At 35.5% G+C, this 23091-nt stretch overlaps 1 protein-coding gene across 1 annotated transcript in view; it reads left to right on the forward strand.

Annotated features, from left to right (window-relative positions):
* Positions 1–23091, forward strand: part of LOC121374655 (allene oxide synthase-lipoxygenase protein-like) — a 59154-nt gene that overhangs the window by 27172 nt on the left and 8891 nt on the right. The window contains exons 7-11 of the mRNA XM_041501764.1: positions 5419–5515; positions 6660–6777; positions 11405–11497; positions 12396–12456; positions 16784–16889. Of these exons, the coding sequence (XP_041357698.1) occupies positions 5419–5515; positions 6660–6777; positions 11405–11497; positions 12396–12456; positions 16784–16889 (475 nt within the window). The remainder of the gene's footprint in view (positions 1–5418; positions 5516–6659; positions 6778–11404; positions 11498–12395; positions 12457–16783; positions 16890–23091) is intronic.

The following is a 23091-nucleotide window of genomic DNA, read 5'->3' on the forward strand; positions in this document are numbered from 1 at the left end:
TTTATTTTGGGGTCAGATACATATTAGCCCAGAGGTGTGTAGTTGCTTACTGAACACTCATACCAAATATTTTAACCACACTATAAAGGAGTTATGAGTTAAATGACAAATGGAAAAATGTATCAAAGTTCCAAATGACCTTGACCTTACCTTGACATCACAGTTATGGTACTACAGGTATACTGCAGAAAGTCTCTTCTGGTGAACAAACATATCAAATATGAAAGCCATTCATTAAAATGGTTTAGTTTTAACAACTATTTCAGAAACTTTAACTAAGTCCCAAATACCATCACATTAGAAAGACTGACCCAGTGAATACTCATATCAAATCCATTAAAGAGACTCTTGAACCAAGTTCTAAATGACTATGACCTTGTCCTGGGGTCGTATTAGAAAAAAGTTAACCAAACTTTCCATTAACTTTTAAAAGATCTTGACCATGGGTGGAGGGGTGTGTGTGTCATATTTATGGGGCAGAAGGTGTGCACTATGAATTGGTAAACATCCATACCAAAAATTTAAAAAGCCATTCATTAAACAATTCAGAGTTCAATCCAGTCAAAAAACCTTTAACCAATTTTGAGTGACCTTGACCTTGCTTGAGGGCTTTGCTTGATTAAAAACATATTTTATCACATAAACAACAAAAGGACTTGGCACATATTTGTCAAGTTACTAAGCCATCTCCTATATACATGTACATTAATTTTATTCCTAATATTATATAAGAGTAATAATCTCTTTATCATATAATCTCAAGCTTAATACAACATGTTTTTGTAAACTGTATACGCAACTATAATTCCAGTCAACCATTACTCAATATTCAAATGACATAGAAATATTTGACATTGTTTCTTTTTGAATGGAAATGACGTCAAACTTAAATGACTTAAGAACAAAAGTATGGCATTTTATGGTTTTCAGAACGCTGAACAACGTGCAGTATAAAGTTGTTATTGAAATGGTTTTGTTTGATGCCTATGAATGCATATGTCAATTAAGGAATGCTTAAATATCAATAAACGTAATGCCGTGACCTGATTAATTTACATGTAATTTGCATCTAATTTGCAGTTATCAAATTCTGAAAGTATGTGATCTGAAAAATATCACATAGGTAACGTATTCTGTGTAATCAAACTATTATATGATAAAACATTATACTAATAGAGACAATTACATAGTCGTAATATAATAGCAATATATGCAGATATATAAATGTACATATAAAACTTATATCCAAGTTTATTTCGATAACAATCAATTTGAGGAAAAGAAGATATTATGTACAACAGAAATTTGAAAGAAACTAGAGATACACAAAAAGAAGCAAAGACCGTACTTGTGCCTTAGGGCCGGGGGTTTGCAGTGGAAAGACAATCACTTGGTCAACAGTGAGCCAGATATGAAAGTCATCCAGTAAACACTTCAACAGTTATACTTCTACGCAATTAGAACAACCTTTAAACTTTAACCACAACTTAACCAGGCTTAAACTCTAATAAAATTCTGCAAATGTACCACAACATATTTACATCTACATCTACAGTCTGTAAATACAAGGGCCAAAGCAGAAGTAGAAATGTGCACAATTGCCTTATATGTTTAACCACATTTTAATCTGACTTCAATCAAATGCTTACATGGTCAGATGACTGGACAGCCCAGATGAAAATTGTGATTCTATTGTATCGCATTATGTGTTTCATTTGAGCCCAAAAATAACATTTTCATATATTCAGAATCGGGTATATGCTTAATTATCATCCAAGAGACAAATTTCCACCTGTGGGGATATTATCAATAATGACGACAGTATTTCCTTTGATTATATCACTCCAGACTTACTCACAGGACACATTATAGCCTTCTACCACATAGTATAGTAACTGTTGTCATTTACTTGTAGTTAGGGGAAGAGAAACTCAAATATTAATTTAGTCATATATGTCTCTTGGTGGGTTTATTCAAGATTATAATGATGTATTGATGAGTAGATGTCTTTAGGGAAAACTGGTTATTATTAGACAATTTAGTGCATATGTAGATTATTTAATAGAAACTGCCTTTAGCTAATCAGAAATGTATTAAACTGAGGTCATTAACTAATAATTAATCTGGACAAATGGATCTAAATGACCCAGGATATTGCAGGCTGAAATATGGTGTTAACTGGAAAATGACTCGGCAAGTTACAGTAAGCACTAACTTTGATACACAGATTTGTAAAAATTTAAAGAGTTTGTTAATTAATGGAATTACATGGCATGATAATGAATTATGAGTATGACCTGATTTAAATAAAACATCAAATACATGAAATAGTGTATATTTGTTTGCACTCTTTGATTTTGTTAATGGCTGGCTATCTTGGTATTCTTATGAAATTTTAATACTAATTTGGGTGTATTATAAAGAAGAAACACATTTAAATGTATTTATTTAAATTTTTGTTGAAGCTGAAGCAACTTTATTGTTAATGTACTCTGGTCTTAAGAGGTGGGACTTAGCCCAGTGATAAAGTGCTCGCTTGATGCGCAGTCGGTCTGGGATCGATCCCCGTTGGTGGGCCCATTGGACTATTTCTAACTCTAGCCAGTGCACCAGACTGATTTATCAAAGGCTGTGGTATGTGCTATCCTGTCTGTGGGATGGTGCATATAAAAGATCCCTTGCTACTAATGGAAAAATATAGCGGGTTTCCTCTCTAAGACTATATATCAAAATTACCAACTGTTTGACATCCAATAGCCGATGATTAATAAATCAATGTGCTCTAGTGGTGTCATTAAACTAAACAAACTTTAACTGATCTTAACAGCAGGTTGAGATCTAGCTCAGTGGGTAGAGTGCTCACCTGAGGTGCTTGCATCAAAGGATCAAATCTCCTCGGTAGACCCATTCTCTGCCCTGGTACATCAAAGGTTGTGGTATGTGTTGTCCTGTCTGTGGGAAGGTGCATATAAAAGATCCCTTGCTACTAATAGAAAAATGTAGTAGGTTTTTTCACATGTCACAATTACCAAATGTTTGACATCCAAAACCCAGTAGTTAATTAATTAATCTGCTTTACAAAATTGATCTTAAGGGAATTAATGCCATAACGTATATCATGGGAAACATATTTATCAAATTTTAAAGAATATTGTGACCAATTAGAGTACTTGATAACCATCCAGCTAACTTCATACCTTTCATGTTCTATTGCACTGATCTGATGTGTTCTAATGTTATTAGTGTTGTCATTATTGTCATCATCGTCATACTAATGTATCATTATTAGTGTTGTCATTATTGTCATCATCGTCATACTAATGTATCATTATTAGTGTTGTCATTATTGTCATCATCGCTATACTAATGTATCATTAGTATTGTCATCATTGTCATACTAATGTATTATTATTAGTGTTGTCATTATTGTTATTGCCATACTAATGTATCATTATTAGTATTGTTATTATTGTCATCATTGCTATACTAATGTATCATTATTAGTGTTGTCATTATTGTCATCATCAACATACTAATGTATCATTATTAGTGTTGTCATTATTGTCATCATCGTCATACTAATGTATCATTATTAGTGTTGTCATTATTGTCATCATCGCCATACTAATGTATCATTATTAGTGTTGTCATTATTGTCAACATCGCCATACTAATGTATCATTATTAGTGTTGTCATTATTGTCAACATCGCCATACTAATGTATCATTATTAGTGTTGTCATTATTGTCAACATCGCCATACTAATGTATCATTATTAGTGTTGTCATTATTGTCAACATCGCCATACTAATGTATCATTATTAGTGTTGTCATTATTGTCAACATCGCCATACTAATGTATCATTATTAGTGTTGTCATTATTGTCAACATCGCCATACTAATGTATCATTATTAGTGTTGTCATTATTGTCAACATCGCCATACTAATGTATCATTATTAGTGTTGTCATTATTGTCAACATCGCCATACTAATGTATCATTATTAGTGTTGTCATTATTGTCAACATCGCCATACTAATGTATCATTGTTAGTGTTGTCATTATTGTCAACATCGCCATACTAATGTATCATTGTTAGTGTTGTCATTATTGTCAACATCGCCATACTAATGTATCATTGTTAGTGTTGTCATTATTGTCAACATCGCCATACTAATGTATCATTGTTAGTGTTGTCATTATTGTCAACATCGCCATACTAATGTATCATTGTTAGTGTTGTCATTATTGTCGTCATCGCCATACTAATGTATCATTGTTAGTGTTGTCATTATTGTCGTCATCGCCATACTAATGTATCATTGTTAGTGTTGTCATTATTGTCGTCATTGCCATACTAATGTATCATTGTTAGTGTTGTCAATATTGTCGTCATTGCCATACTAATGTATCATTGTTAGTGTTGTCAATATTGTCGTCATTGCCATACTAATGTATCATTGTTAGTGTTGTCAATATTGTCGTCATTGCTATACTAATGTATCATTGTTAGTGTTGTCATTATTGTCGTCATTGCTATACTAATGTATCATTGTTAGTGTTGTCATTATCGTTGTCATTGCTATACTAATGTATCATTGTTAGTGTTGTCATTATCGTTGTCATTGCTATACTAATGTATCATTATTAGTGTTGTCAATATTGTCAACATCACCATACTAATGTATCATTATTAGTGTTGTCATTATTGTCAACATCACCATACTAATGTATCATTATTAGTGTTGTCATTATTGTCAACATCACCATACTAATGTATCATTATTAGTGTTGTCATTATTGTCATCATCATCATACTAATGTATCATTATTAGTGTTGTCAATATTGTCATCACCATACTAATGTATCATTATTAGTGTTGTCATTATCGTTATCATTGCTATACTAATGTATCATTGTTAGTGTTGTCATTATCGTTGTCATTGCTATACTAATGTATAATTATTAGTGTTGTCAATATTGTCAACATCACCATACTAATGTACCATTATTAGTGTTGTCAATATTGTCATCATCACCATACTAATGTATCATTATTAGTGTTGTCATTATCGTTATCATTGCTATACTAATGTATCATTGTTAGTGTTGTCATTATCGTTGTCATTGCTATACTACTGTATCATTATTGGTGTTGTCATTATTGTCATCACCATACTGCACATTTCAAATACAGTTTGTAAAGTACATCTGTGTACATGAATCACAATTAGTACTTCCATAGAAACAAACAAACTGCAGATGAACTTTCTTTGTGTTTGAAATTGGGCTGCCTTTATATGTGATCCCAAACATTATTCAACATTTCGATTTCTGATTTAATTTTCGTTGTACAGTCCTGTACATGTTTACATAGCCCCGTGCTTTTTTGACTCCTAATTTCCTTATTTCAGGTTTTCTTGCCCACTGACCCTCCCAACACGTGGGCCATTGTGAAGATGTGGTTTAACCTTGCAGACTGTGCGGTCCACCAGTCACTCACACATTTAGGTTGGTACCAGTCGTACATACAGTCTGCCTTGGCTAATATCTACATTACAACTTTCCATATAAACCACATTTATCCTATAATCTTTCTCTCTCTCTCTCTCTCTCTCTCTCTCTCTCTCTCTCTCTCTCTCTCTCTCTCTCTCTCTCTCTCTCTCTCTCTCTCTCTCTGTCTTTCATTGTTTCTCTCACTCCCTGACTCCCCCCTTCTCTCTCTCTCCCCAGCCATTGCACCATCACTGGTATATCAAAGGCCATGGTATGTGCTATCCTGTCTGTGGGATGGTGCATATAAAAGATCCCTTGCTACTAATGGGAAAATGTAGTGGATTTCCTCTCTAAGACTGTCAAAATTACCAAATATTTGACATCCAATAGCTGATGATTAATAAATCAATGTGCTCTAGTGATATCATTAAACAAAATAAACTTTAACCTTTACTTGTGAAACATACCTGACGCATACACACACACACACACACACACACACACACACACACACACACACATATATATATACACACACACACACACACACACACACACACAAATAATAAAAAACAATAATTAATATGCCAGTATGACATTTTAAAATCTGTAGGAGCACACTGACTCCCAACAATTGAATGCTGAATCACTTATAGTTAATGATGGTATATATAGATCATACATGTTAAGATAGCAGAAAATATACAAATTGTTACAACCTTAATAATAATTTGTAGTGTTTAGAATGTAATTCTCTAAATCTTCCTTTGAGGATTTATTCATTTCCTCAAATAAAATAGGAATGTAAGGCATTAAAGCATTTCTAACGTGTTGAGTAAATCTCAGTATTTCAGCTTTGGACAAACTGGTGTTTTTGTGGCTCTAACATCACAGAATTGCTATTATCAAAAATGATGGGTACAATTTTTACTTTGAAAGCTTCTTTTTATCATGTAACTTACAAAAATAAAGCTATTAGATGTTCATAAAGAACTGCATGTTTGTGTTCATCCATCAAGTCATGTGAAACATTTGTCCCGATTGCCCACAATTAATGGACATTAATAAGGCTGGTCAAATTTCTTTATATGGACCCAGCACTTAATATATCAACCATCATGTCTTAGTCATTTTAGCTAGTTTTCTTTTCCGTTTTCAGCATATACTCACCTGTTGATGGAAGGTGTGAGTGTTGCCACACAGAGAAATCTGTCTCAGTCACACCCGCTCTTCAAACTGCTAGCACCTCACTTTCTCTACATTATTGCAATTAACAGGTAATCGATATATTCTTATATTATATTTGCAAGTTGTATGTAATACGTCGGATCAACCATTCATATTAGAGCTGTATATTCTGTTGTTTATCCAAAAACCTAAGGTTTTTTAATGGATAATTAAAATAATACCTATAGGGTGTATACTACCAAATCAAATCCCATAGATGACAATAGTAACATATGTGGCTAAAACTCCTACCTGCAACGTATCCACAGACATAAACGCCACGGATATAAATACTACCACCCCTTACACTTAAAGTGAATCAGAAAAAAATGGGGGTCAAGCTGCTTGTTTCTGAGATAACGGGTAGCGTCTATGACTACCCTAGTTTCGCACAAAATTCGAGTACTTTTTTTTACAGGTACCCCATACATGTTTCAAGCACAAGGCTACTTGACACATTGGTACTAGATGAAATAAAATTGCACATTTGTTTTACCCAGATGAAACTATTATTTTTTACAACCAACACACTCACATTTATAACCAATCACAGGACTTGTGTTGTTCACTTCTCTATCAAAAGTTCGGTGCACCTCCAACTTTGACCCAGCCGGAAGTTATTTGGTTTAGTACTACCTGTAAGTGTAAATGTAATACCTATCATGGCAATACACAGAAGAAAACTCAAGAGAATATTTTGGAAAAATTACTGAAAATTATGCACATCAAAAATGCGTATATGGGTACAGTGTGTGTCGATGCAAGCAATCCACCATGGATCTCATGGAACCGATCACATGATGCGTGCAGACTTCTGAGATGGTGGTCCATATCTGGGCAAGTGTCTGTAGCAATTCTTGGGGCATTGTCGGAGATATGGTGAATCGTCAAAAACATTGTTCCATCTTGACAAATGTGTGCTTTATGGGTGACGCATGGTCTGATTGTGCTGTTCATGGCAGCACATGCATGTATTTCTGGTTCAGACAGTGCTCCTCTAGTCTGGTAATGTCCTCCACCTACAAACCAATCAGCTTCATGTTCACTGCATCAGCATTAATACACACAAATAATGCAGAAGAAAATGGGTCTCATCTGTGATTGTTTGCATATACCTGCTAAAAGGTCTGGACATGATGAAATTGTTGAAAACAGTTGTGTGCTGTTCGTATGTCATTTGCAAGCTGGCTTTTTGTGAGTAAGGACCAATGCAGATCACTATCATCAGTGATTAAAATTAATCTGGATTCTTTTTCTTTTCTAATGGTTCTGTTTAGATTATATTTCACGAATACAGACTTGTTTCTATGATACTGAAACATTAGATAATTGCTAATAATTGGTAAATGAGTAGTGTATTTTTTTAGTTATTTGCACATTTGCTGTTTTGAAATAATTGGACAATTTTGTGTCTGTATAATTATTCATATCAATGCCTTACGGGTTTAGAAGCTTTTGCAGTTCTTTGTTTTATTCATGTTACAGTATTGACTTGTATTAATAATTGCTTTTTGCTACTTCTACCAGGAATGGGATTTCCCATATTACTTTTTGTTTGTTTTAGAAACATTAGCTGTTTATACATGTGGTTCCAAATATTAGCTAATTAGCTAATTATATTGAATAAGTTCAGATCAATGCAGGATATTTTGCTCTCAAGTCAGTTTGTCTCTTAGGTTATTTCCTATTGCTCCAGTTGGGTAGTCCTCCTCATGCCATGTAGTGAAGCAGTTGTTTACATTTATCTGTCCGAGAGATGACTGTTGACTGGCAATTATTAGTTATTCCATGGCTACTCGTATTGTGTGCATGATTCATTCTATGGGTAATGATTATTGATTATCTTGGTTAGAAGGTGAAATATAGGCATGACTTTTCCACTTCGTGGTACATATATTGTCAGCTTATTTTTTTTAGCTCTGTGTTCCCGTTATGTTGAGCAATACACCTTCTGCTCCAGCTTTTGGTGTCTACATATCAAAACTTCTAAGATACCCCAGGACATGTTTATTGTAAGCAGATTTCAAACAATGCCATATTCTGGCACAGAAGTTGTTCCATTAGAGTTATGATGTCCAGAGACTCCTGAGAGCATCTAAAAAGGTTTTTGCTAGACATATGGAGGTTACCTCTTCTAAATACAATACATCACTGACCAAAATGATGGCTGATTCTATTCTATAGTTTGAACTTTTGCATACCTTTTAATCTCTCTGGTGAAACTTTAGGACATTTATTTTTTCATCAAGTGACGGACTTAGCAGATTGTAGTACTCACGATGGATGCCACCAGTGTGGTATCATCACTATCTAGACAGTGATTCAAGAGTGCATGCCATCACAACTGTATTTATTCCAGTGAGCTCTGTTCTGATAGTTTTGATTCCGTAAACTAGTCTGAGAATGGCAGTTCTTTTTATGGCGGTTCAAGAAGGATGTATTTCCAGTAAAGGATCTCCTTATGTGTGGCTGTCTTTCTGTAGATGAGGTAATCAATCACTATTTTACCAAAAGCCCATTTGACTCTGTATTGTGCAGAGATATGACTTGATCGTGGATAACGGTTTTGTCGTTCACATTAAGTTTTTGGATTAGTTGTTTCTAATAAACAATAAGAAAAATGAAACTTGGCTCATAGCTGCTGCTATGGATGTTCAATCTAAGAAAACAAATTAATTTTCATTTTACCTCTTATTTCATGCATAATGCGAGTCAATAAAATTTTCAGTTCATTTATGATCAAATTTGCACTATTTAAAAAAAAAAAAAATTGTGGGGAGGGGGTTTGTTTGTGCATGTGTTTAGAAATATCATTCTGGTACATGCTGATCATACAGGCATGGCAGAAATAAAAATAGTTTTGGTAGTAAATCTTAGAGATTAATTTTACTTGCAGGAAATTGCATTTCAGGGCATCTAGTTTTCTAAATTTTACAGGGGAGCATACCCTCGAACCCCCTAGAAACTTTGCTTTGTGCCCTTGATCTCAGTTGATCAGCCCCTCAATGTCTACTTGCTTCCACTGTGCCTGTTATAGATATATATTTTTTTATCCATTTGCAGATTTTTATTCAGTATTAAGCATAGCTAAGATGGTTTAATGTTTGATTAAAGTGAGGTTAAAGTTTGGTTATATTTTCTTTAATTGGCATAAATTCTTGAATTCTTTAGTGGATGACTTTCATATTTTTCTTGACTGTTCGCCAAGTGATAGTGATAGATATAATCTCATAAATAAATATGGCAGGTCAAGGCCATGTAGAATTTGTTTTAAGTTCTTTTTCACTGTCAAGGTCATTTAGAATGTGTTTAAAGGTTTGGGGTTTTTTTTACTGCATTTTACTCTTGAATATGGCACTGTCAAGGTCATTTAGAATTTATTTAAAGGTGTTTGTTTGTTTTACTGCATTTCACTCCTGAATATGGCACTGTCATGGTCATTTAGAATTTATTTAAAGGTGGGTGTTTTTTTTACTGCATTTTACTTTTGAATATGGTACTGTCATGGTCATTTAGAATTTGTTTAAAGGGTTTTTTTAACTGCATTTTACTCTTGAATCATAGTGCACATCTGTAATCCCATAAATATGGCATGGTCATGGTCATTTTGCAGTTAATGTGGTTTGGTTGAAGTCTGCAAACGTCAATCATTTATTGGATCACTTTAATATTGGCATAGGTGTTCCTCAGTCTGGTAGTGCATTGTGATCACAGGGAAAGATCACAGCCATTTAAAAGTGTTTAATATTTGCTTCAAGTTTCTCCGTCTTCGTATCTTCAATTCTTTATGGATGGCTTTTATATTAGGTATGAGTGGTCATAAACCGGCCCCGGTGGTGTAGTGGTTATGTCAGCGGCTTCTGGCTGGTAGGTACTGGGTTCGTATCCCTGGGATTTTTCATGCCAGTATGGGTGTGTCTCCCAAGTGTATGACCCCACATGGGGGATGATTACCCGGCATGCACTGCAGGTTCTGTGTACCCCGGGCTTGGGTGATACCGAGATAGCTCAACTTACAGCAAGCATGGACCTGTCAAGTAGTCCCATACCGAAATGGAAATACTGCGGCTTCACCATTCATCTCATCATCATCTATGTTTGTAATGTCCAAAAATACAAAAAATGTCTTTGTCTCTGTGTTAAATGTTTGTGGCAGTTTTGGGGGGTTTTTTAAAAGAAAAAAAAGGTATGAGTGGTCATCAGGTCAATTTAAACAGAATCATATGTTATCAGACAAAACTAATCTGGATGAGCTCAAAATGCTTAAGTACAATGTATTTAAAATCTATCCAAGATTGGGCCTTTAAATTCGGTTGTCTTATTTGATGTTTGGTAACAAAGTGCATGCTATGATGGGTTGTGGCCTAAGGGTGATCTGAATGGGTATGCTTGGAAGTAGAACCATATTTGCTATTGTTTAGTTCAGTCAGCTATGAAATTTGTTTGCACATGTAGGGAAATACATGTACCCAGTAATAAAAACATTTTTTATCAGTTAATAATATTTCTTTTATTCTAAATTGTGATTAATGTTTAATATATTCTGAAAATTAAATTATAGATGATATTTACATCTGCATGTATTAGATATAACGAAGCTTTTCAGGATTACTCAGAACTTAACTTTTGGTGTGAATTTATCTTGTTGATGAGTAATGAGTGACTGTGATGTTTCAGTCGAGGGCTGGAGACCCTGATTTCACCCAATGGGTGGGTAGAGAAGGTCATGAACATTGGGACGGATGGCATGTTTCATCTCATAAAGAAAGGGTAAGTTTACCACACTTGTTTCTTGTTTACTCCACTCACTCTTTAACGATTTCAGTGAAATCCATCATGTCAAGGATCCTAACCAACAGTGTTTTATGGCATGTAGTTTAGTAGATTGTCAGTGCCAGTGGTGTAGCATGGGTTGCCAGCGCCCGGGGCAAGGCAAGTATTGCGCCCCTTAACCACGGACCATTAGCACTCCCTGAGTCCCTTCCACCAGTTCAGAATTTTGCGCCCAAGGCAACTGTCCCATTGGCCCCGCCTATGTTACACCACTGGTCAGTGCTGCTGTACTTAATGTGAGACATATTGAACATGATTCCACAATTTACTGCTGTATATCTTTGCCTATTACCGGTAGTCGATGTCAGCTCTAAATTGAGGCCCTAATTTCAAGCCCTTAAAACATATTTTTTTAATTGACTTGCTTGTAAGTTGACCCATGAAAAATGCCTAAAAGTATTGAAATATTTTATATTTTCAGCCGGTGAAAATCATGACTGGCTAATATATGCAATATTTGAACAAAATATAATTAATTTAGGCACTCTGGTTTTGCACATCGGTATACCCATTTTCTATCAAAATTAGATCAATGAAACTTTATAATTATATCTATGAATCAATGATTATTTGTTTAAAAAAAACAATTAAAATTAAATTAAACTTTTAATGGATGCAACTATGAATGTCACTAAATATCTTTATAGCCGGCGAGACAAACCGTTCATTCTGTTGATACAGATGGGGAAATACTTACACATTATCAGAACCGAGATTATTACTCTCCTTTGAGGTTTTACAAATTGTAATAAGATAAGTATATGTCATCTGATAGTCATGTAGTATCTATAGAAGACATACATGTATATAGTTGGTATTTTCATATTTTTGGCAGGTTATCACAATGGCGTGTTGATGTCCACGGAACTTTACCTGAAGAACTAAGAAGACGTGGAGTAAGTTGGTCAATGCTAAATGTTGAGTTCATAAACGGATCTCTAATTATCAAGTGCTAAAACATCACATTTTCAGTCGCCTTGTTTTTGTTTTAAATCAAATTTAGTCAAATATTAGATGATTTTATATATAATTGAATGAAAATTATCAGATACCTATAGTTACAATGTAATTTAAATTAATAACAAATGTTGTAAACCTCCTTCCAAACTGTCATACATAATATTGGATTCATGATTGAAAAAAAGGACATGCATATGCACACACACAACACCACAAACACTACAGACACAGTACTTGATGAATGGTAGATCATCATCCAGTGCACCATTCACAGTCTTGTTGGATCCATACAACACTACAAACACTACAGACACCGTACTTGATGAATGGTAGATGATGATACAGTGCACCATTCACAGTCTTGTTGGATCCATACAACATCACAAACACTACAGACACAGTACTTGATGAATGGTAGATCATCATCCAGTGCACCATTCACAGTCTTGTTGGATCCATACAACACTACAAACACTACAGACACCGTACTTGATGAATGGTAGATGATGATACAGTGCACCATTCACAGTCTTGTTGGATCCATACAACATCACCAACACTACAGACACAGTACTTGATGAATGGTAGATCATCATCCAGTGCACCATTCACAGTCTTGTTGGATCCATACAACACTACAAACACTACAGACACCGTACTTGATGAATGGTAGATGATGATACAGTGCACCATTCACAGTCTTGTTGGATCCATACAACACTACAAACACTACAGACACAGTACTTGATGAATGGTAGATCATCATCCAGTGCACCATTCAGTCTTGTTGGATCCAAACAACACCACAAAGACTACAGACACAGTACTTGATGAATGGTAGATGAGCATCCAGTGCACCATTCACAGTCTTGTTGGATCCATACAACACCACAAACACTACAGACACAGTACTTGATGAATGGTAGATGAACATCCAGTGCACCATTCACAGTCTTGTTGGATCCATACAACACCACAAACACTACAGACACAGTACTTGATGAATGGTAGATGGTCATCCAGTGCACCATTCACAGTCTTGTTGGATCCATACAACACCACAAACACTACAGACACAGTACTTTATGAATGGTAGATGGTCATCCAGTGCACCATTCAGTCTTGTTGGATCCATACAACACCACAAACACTACAGACACAGTACTTTATGAATGGTAGATGGTCATCCAGTGCACCATTCAGTCTTGTTGGATCCATACAACACTACAAACACTACAGACACAGTACTTTATGAATGGTAGATGGTCATCCAGTTCACCATTCACAGTCTTGTTGGATCCATACAACACTACAAACACTACAGACACAGTACTTGATGAATGGTAGATGATCATCCAGTGCACCATTCACAGTCTTGTTGGATCCATACAACACTACAAACACTACAGACACAGTACTTGATGAATGGTAGATGGTCATCCAGTGCACCATTCAGTCTTGTTGGATCCATACAACACTACAAACACTACTGACACAGTACTTTATGAATGGTAGATGGTCATCCAGTGCACCATTCACAGTCTTGTTGGATCCATACAACACTACAAACACTACAGACACAGTATTTGATGAATGGTAGATGGTCATCCAGTGCACCATTCACAGTCTTGTTGGATCCATACAACACTACAAACACTACAGACACAGTACTTGATGAATGGTAGATGGTCATCCAGTGCACCATTCAGTCTTGTTGGATCCATACAACACTACAAACACTACAGACAGTACTTGATGAATGGTAGATGGTCATCCAGTGCACCATTCACAGTCTTGTTGGATCCATACAACACTACAAACACTACAGACACAGTACTTGATGAATGGTAGATGATCATTCAGTGCACCATTCAGAGTCTTGTTGGATCCATACAACACTACAAACACTACAGACACAGTACTTGATGAATGGTAGATCACCATTCAGTGCACCATTCAGAGTCTTGTTGGATCCATACAACACTACAAACACTACATACACAGTACTTGATGAATGGTAGATCACCATTCAGTGCACCATTCACAGTCTTGTTGGATCCATACAACACTACAAACACTACAGACACAGTACTTGATGAATGGTAGATGATCATCCAGTGCACCATTCACAGTCTTGTTGGATCCATACAACACTACAAACACTACAGACACAGTACTTGATGAATGGTAGATCACCATTCAGTGCACCATTCACAGTCTTGTTGGATCCATACAACACTACAAACACTACAGACACAGTACTTGATGAATGGTAGATGATCATCCAGTGCACCATTCACAGTCTTGTTGGATCCATACAACACTACAAACACTACAAACACAGTACTTGATGAATGGTAGATCACCATTCAGTGCACCATTCACAGTCTTGTTGGATCCATACAACACTACAAACACTACAGACACAGTACTTGATGAATGGTAGATGGTCATCCAGTGCACCATTCACAGTCTTGTTGGATCCATACAACACCACAAACACTACAGACACAGTACTTGATGAATGGTAGATGATCATCCAGTGCACCATTCACAGTCTTGTTGGATCCATACAACACTACAAACACTACATACACAGTACTTTATGAATGGTAGATGGTCATCCAGTGCACCATTCACAGTCTTGTTGGATCCATACAACACCACAAACACTACAGTCACAGTACTTGATGAATGGTAGATCACCATTCAGTGCACCATTCAGAGTCTTGTTGGATCCATACAACACTACAAACACTACAGACACAGTACTTGATGAATGGTAGATGATCATCCAGTGCACCATTCACAGTCTTGTTGGATCCATACAACACTACAAACACTACAGACACAGTACTTGATGAATGGTAGATCACCATTCAGTGCACCATTCAGAGTCTTGTTGGATCCATACAACACTACAAACACTACAGACACAGTACTTGATGAATGGTAGATGGTCATCCAGTGCACCATTCACAGTCTTGTTGGATCCATACAACACTACAAACACTACATACACAGTACTTGATGAATGGTAGATCACCATTCAGTGCACCATTCACAGTCTTGTTGGATCCATACAACACTACAAACACTACATACACAGTACTTGATGAATGGTAGATCACCATTCAGTGCACCATTCACAGTCTTGTTGGATCCATACAACACTACAAACACTACAGACACAGTACTTGATGAATGGTAGATCACCATTCAGTGCACCATTCACAGTCTTGTTGGATCCATACAACACCACAAACACTACAGACACAGTACTTGATGAATGGTAGATCACCATTCAGTGCACCATTCACAGTCTTGTTGGATCCATGCACCGTCATTATGTGGCTGTGATTGTAGCATGTGGAGGACAATACTGAATATTTTAACACCCATGATTGATTCACATCACAAGACACATTTCAGTGATAACTTCAAACCCAGACTACAGTTAGACAATCCAGTAATCATACAATATCACTTCATAATTTACAAATTTAACTGAAATAAATTATGTAGAAATTAGGGGTATATACCTGGTACATGTATTTATATAAATAACATTGTTTCAAGTGGGAATGTCATTGAGTGACCTCCAGACAGCAGCCGTGTGAACAGTTTGCATTGGTTGTTTTTGTTTAGTTTACAGACAGCAGCTGTGTGAACAGTTTGTATTGGATGTTTTTGTTTGTATTGGTTGTTTTTGTTTAGTTTATAGACAACAGCCATGTGAACAGTTTGTATTGGTTGTTTTTGTTTAGTTTACATACAGCAGACGTGTGAACAGTTTGTATTGGTTGTTTTTGTTTAGTTTACAGACAGCAGACATGTGAACAGTTTGTATTGGTTGTTTTTGTTTTGTTTACATACAGCAGCCGTGTGAACAGTTTGTATTGGTTGTTTTTGTTTAGTTTACAGACAGCAGCCATGTGAACAGTTTGTATTGGTTGTTTTTGTTTAGTTTACAGACAGCAGCCGTGTGAAGTTTGTATTGGTTGTTTTTGTTTTGTTTACATACAGCAGCCGTGTGAAGTTTGTATTGGTTGTTTTTGTTTAGTTTACAGACAGCATCTGTGTGAACAGTCTGTATTGCTTGTTTTTGTTTATAGTGTACAGACAGCAACCGTGTGAACAGTTTGTATTGCTTGTTTTTGTTTAGTTTACAGACAGCAGCTGTGTGAAGTTTGTATTGCTTGTTTTTGTTTAGTTTACAGACAGCAGCCATGTTAACAGTTTGTATTGTTTGTTTTTGTTTAGTTTACAGACAGCAGCATTTTACCAGGATATCACTTCCGTGATGATGCCCTGCTGCTGTATGACTGCATTGACAAATACGTCACCAATTATGTCAAGCTCTACTACAGTAAGTCCAGTTTTTTGCATAATATTTGAGTTTAATATAAAACATTTAGGTTGAACTCCATACAGGGCTGCAGAAAGTACAAATCAGATCACCAAATGTGATAAAACACATTGATGGACAAGATAAACAAACATCCATCAATCTGATATGCAGGCTTTTTTTTCTCACCGACTATGCAAATAAAGCATTTATTTTCCATTGAATCTGTGATTCTATTATTGTATTATCTCTTTTGTGTGTAGTTCTGAACGTTTAGCACCACAAGTATGCATGCCACTATACATTCCTCTGTGCAGTCAGAACTCTTCAGCTGAATAAATGTGTGGTACATGAATTTATCAAGTTGCTGCAGTTGTTATGCCAAGTGTCAGATTAAGCTTCAGGTGTTGCTTTTGATAATTTTACTTTCAGTACTAGAGATGTGCTATTTAACTGGTATACCAGTGTACCAGCTAGTATACCAGTATACCAGAATACCAGTGTACCAGTATACCAATATACTGCAATATAAATGTTTAGCAATACGTATTGCAATATTATTCTAGCGTACTGGTATATTGTGCTTATATATATTGTACATGTGTTTGTCACATGTATTATATTTTGAAACAAAACTACCAGTTTAAGAAAAGAAACAATAGCTTCACTTGTTCAAAATGAATCTTGGTTGACTGGTGTATTATTTTATTAAGTTATACATGATGTACATGAAATGAGAGAACTTTATAAATTCTAATACAGTGAATCTCCGCTATTGCCACCATCGACAGAACTTATTAAAATGGATCCGAATTACCACTATTCAAAATGATGATTGTTTGGTAAATATTGACTGTGAATTTTACATCCCACCCTCCTTTCCGGTTGTCATCAGCAATGTCTAAACTGATAAAATGAATAGGTTGTGACAGTGTATTGGCATTTACATTGAACTGCAACAATAATCAAGTGTCAATCTAGTGGTGTCGTTAAACAAAACAAACTTTCCTCAGAATTTATTGGATTTTTTTCTAACAAATAACTGTGTACGGTATTTACAGCTTTTTGTTAGCTGCTTGGGTATTAAGGTTGCACTATACCAATTAATTTCCGGCTGGGTCGAAGTTCGAGGTGTACCGAACTTTTGATAGAGAAGTTAACACCACAAGTCCTGTGATTGGTTATAAATGTGAGTGTGTTGGTTGTAAAAAAAATTAGTTTCATCTGGGCTAAAAATGTATGCAATTTTATTTGATGTAGTACCACCGTGTCAAGTAGCCTTGTGCTTGGAACATGTATGGGGTACCTGTAAAAAAAAGTACTAAAATTTTGTGCGAAACTAGGGGTGTTGCAGAAACATCTGGTTATACCGAAAATGAGCCATGAAAGGTACCATTTTCTGCAGTTAATACTTTGAGGTAGGGGTTGTAGTACTGATATTTATGGGTCACAGTTTGGTTGATATATTGCATATAGTGTTTTTAAACACAAACATTAACATGGTCGCCTATGGGATTTGAATTGGTATAGTCCAACCTATAGCACATATTCAGTGCATAATAAAAAAGATTATGATTTTTGTGATTTAATTAAATTAAACTACACTATTTGATTAATTAGCCGTCACTCGGCCATGCAAGTTCACAGTGACCTTGACCTTGACAATAATTACTGTACATAGCTCTGAATGGAGTTTGAACAAAAATTAGCACTGAGGAAAAGTTGGTTTTGGCCTATAATTCATACTATACAGATTTGAATGTTCTTATTTACATGGTGTTTGACTTGACATATACAACTGCTCTTAAATATGTTAATATATCTAGGCAGTCTGAACTTAGATTTTAATAGCAATTTATTTTTATATTAAAAATAACATGTGCCAATATTGGGATAATGTCTTTAACTTCTATAAACATAGTTAATGTTTCATGTGTGTACTTCTGATAGCTTAACTTTTTAAAGACCTTGATTTTTATTGTCCTTTTGGCATATTTATAGGGTGCTAAGTCATATTTTAGACAAATTTGTAGTTTTAGGGGAAACATTTTTTTACTTTGAAGAATTTTTTTACCAAAGCCATAATTAAAATTTTTGTCACTATTGTGCCTTCTGTTCTCATTTATACATAACAATAAGCTTGTTAAACATATCTTTAGGTCTCCAGATCAAATCTTTTTTAAAATAATCACTTAGTTTGCTCCCATGAAGTGTATTTTAAGTGTATACTAGATTTGGAACCAATTTTTCCAGATTTGATTATCTACCTTGGTGTAATTTGATGATTTATTTTATTGTTAATGCTGTATTATCCAATGTTAATAGCTAAATGATATGCTGGATTACAGATTGTAGGAATACATCCAATATACATATTGTATTGATCTGGATTAGAAAATAATGCAATAAAATAGATGTTCGGGTAATTATGTCACTTAAAAACAGGTTTTTTTAGTAATGAATCAAAAATAAATATGCGAAAGCTGCATGATAGTTCCAGATATTACAAATTTTTAAAACCTCCAACTACAGTAGGGTATACATAAAATATAGTCAGGAATATTGGTGGCTGCCAATGGTTTTGATGGTCCAATTTGAAAATCTGCATAGCTGATGGATTTGAAATTCCCGCACATGGTAACTTGAAGATGCCCACACTCAGCATACAGGATTTTCTTCCAACAGTGATGTGCAGGACATTAAGTCATTACTTCATACAGATGCAGTCATGTTGGTTTTTCCTTCCTCAGACATTGTATTTTTTTAATACTGATATTTCTTTGATGTGCCTATTGAGGTCTTCATAATCTAGGGGTCAGTCAAGTACATGTGTTTCAATGGAATAAGTTTAAGGAGTTGAGGTACTCTGAATAGCCATGCTGTCTCTACATATATAGCTGAGCACACACACACACATCTGACAATAAATATCTTCAGGAGTATTATTTTTAAAAAAAATATTTTTTCAAATATGACATATTGCATTTGTACAAAACTGTACAAAATACATGTGTTTTGTGAGGTGTACATTAAATTAGGTTGCACTGTAGAAACAACAGTTTCAGTGAGGTTGTCAGTTTATGTCAGAAGACACCAGATCCTGGTTGTCATAAAAACACATGATTCACCACCTTTTGAAACATGTATGTTATCAGTATAGGTTGCACTATACCAATTAATTTCCGGCTGGGTCGAAGTTCGAGGTGTACCGAACTTTTGATAGAGAAGTTAACACCACAAGTCCTGTGATTGGTTATAAATGTGAGTGTGTTGGTTGTAAAAAAAATTAGTTTCATCTGGGCTAAAAATGTATGCAATTTTATTTGATGTAGTACCACCGTGTCAAGTAGCCTTGTGCTTGGAACATGTATGGGGTACCTGTAAAAAAAAGTACTAAAATTTTGTGCGAAACTAGGGGTGTTGCAGAAACATCTGGTTATACCGAAAATGAGCCATGAAAGGTACCATTTTCTGCAGTTAATACTTTGAGGTAGGGGTTGTAGTACTGATATTTATGGGTCACAGTTTGGTTGATATATTGCATATAGTGTTTTTAAACACAAACGTTAACATGGTCGCCTATGGGATTTGAATTGGTATAGTCCAACCTATAGAGTGTCAACATTCTAATGTCAAAAGCAGACGATTTGTAAACAAAGAGGGACAACTCTTATCGCCGTATTATCTTGCATGTTTTAAACATTTACAGTCATATTGGGGAAAAATAACTTGTAGAACCTGTAATAAAGCATGTCAAGTTATTACTTAAAATATTTTTGTGATAATTAGCCTAAGTTCTAACATGGTGACTGATGATGCAATGATATAGGCTAGCATTAGCCTAAGTTCTAACATGGTGACTGATGATGCAATGATATAGGCTAGCATTAGCCTAAGTTCTAACATGGTGACTGATGATGCAATGATATAGGCTAGCATTAGCCTAAGTTCTAACATGGTGACTGATGATGCAATGATATAGGCTAGCATTAGCCTAAGTTCTAACATGGTGACTGATGATGCAATGATATAGGCTAGCATTAGCCTAAGTTCTAACATGGTGACTGATGATGCAATGATATAGGCTAGCATTAGCCTAAGTTCTAACATGGTGACTGATGATGCAATGATATAGGCTAGCATTAGCCTAAGTTCTAACATGGTGACTGATGATGCAATGATATAGGCTAGCATTAGCCTAAGTTCTAACATGGTGACTGATGATGCAATGATATAGGCTAGCATTAGCCTAAGTTCTAACATGGTGACTGATGATGCAATGATATAGGCTAGCATTAGCCTAAGTTCTAACATGGTGACTGATGATGCAATGATATAGGCTAGCATTAGCCTAAGTTCTAACATGGTGACTGATGATGCAATGATATAGGCTAGCATTAGCCTAAGTTCTAACATGGTGACTGATGATGCAATGATATAGGCTAGCATTAGCCTAAGTTCTAACATGGTGACTGATGATGCAATGATATAGGCTAGCATTAGCCTAAGTTCTAACATGGTGACTGATGATGCAATGATATAGGCTAGCATTAGCCTAAGTTCTAACATGGTGACTGATGATGCAATGATATAGGCTAGCACTAGCCTAAGTTCTAACATGGTGACTGATGATGCAATGATATAGGCTAGCATTACCTTTTAATAAGCAAAAAACTACAATGTGGCACATTTTTTGGACAAACATGCACAAGAAATCTTCAAATAAACAGTAAAAATAAAATTTACTGAGTTGTGGTATTCCCATTCATAATGAAGTCAAGACTTTTAACAAATTTAACCAGTGAGGCATGGAGAAAATAGGGTCAGTCTCATCTGCAGTTTGTATTTTCGTACAATCAGTCAAGCAAATCACGTGACATTTCGTACACCCCGGCAAATTCTGTATTTTCCCTCAAATGACACAGTGTACTTGTGGTATGCATTAGCTGTTGACCAATCAAAACGTCTGAAAGTTATCTAAAGGTAAATAAATTCATTAATGTGTGTTGTTATCTGTCAAACTCCTGACAGGCCTATCATATACCTCACCAGTACTCTTGTTGTAATATAAACAAACTCCTGACAGGCGTATCATGTACCTCACCAGTACTCTTGTTGTAATATAAACAAACTCCTGACAGGCCTATCATGTACCTCACCAGTACTCTTGTTGTAATATAAACAAACTCCTGACAGAAATATCATGTACCTCACCAGTACTCTTGTTGTAATATAAACAAACTCCTGACAGGCGTATCATGTACCTCACCAGTACTCTTGTTGTAATATAAACAAACTCCTGACAGGCCTATCATGTACCTCACCAGTACTCTTGTTGTAATATAAACAAACTCCTGACAGGCCTATGATGTACCTCACCAGTACTCTTGTTGTAATATAAACAAACTCCTGACAGGCCTATGATGTACCTCACCAGTACTCTTGTTGTAATATAAACAAACTCCTGACAGGCGTATCATGTACCTCACCAGTACTCTTGTTGTAATATAAACAAACTCCTGACAAGCCTATCATGTACCTCACCAGTACTCTTGTTGTAATATAAACAAACTCCTGACAGGCGTATCATGTACCTCACCAGTACTCTTGTTGTAATATAAACAAACTCCTGACAAGCCTATCATGTACCTCACCAGTACTCTTGTTGTAATATAAACAAACTCCTGACAGAAATATCATGTACCTCACCAGTACTCTTGTTGTAATATAAACAAACTCCTGACAGAAATATCATGTACCTCACCAGTACTCTTGTTGTAATATAAACAAACTCCTGACAGGCCTATCATGTACCTCACCAGTACTCTTGTTGTAATATAAACAAACTCCTGACAGAAATATGATGTACCTCACCAGTACTCTTGTTGTAATATAAACAAACTCCTGACAGAAATATGATGTACCTCACCAGTACTCTTGTTGTAATATAAACAAACTCCTGACAGAAATATGATGTACCTCACCAGTACTCTTGTTGTAATATAAACAAACTCCTGACAGAAATATGATGTACCTCACCAGTACTCTTGTTGTAATATAAACAAACTCCTGACAGGCCTATCATATACCTCACCAGTACTCTTGTTGTAATATAAACAAACTCCTGACAGGCGTATCATGTACCTCACCAGTACTCTTGTTGTAATATAAACAAACTCCTGACAGGCCTATCATGTACCTCACCAGTACTCTTGTTGTAATA

The sequence above is a fragment of the Gigantopelta aegis genome, chromosome 6 (genome assembly GCF_016097555.1).
Source record: "Gigantopelta aegis isolate Gae_Host chromosome 6, Gae_host_genome, whole genome shotgun sequence".
In the NCBI taxonomy this organism is placed as follows: Eukaryota; Metazoa; Mollusca; class Gastropoda; order Neomphalida; family Peltospiridae; genus Gigantopelta; species Gigantopelta aegis.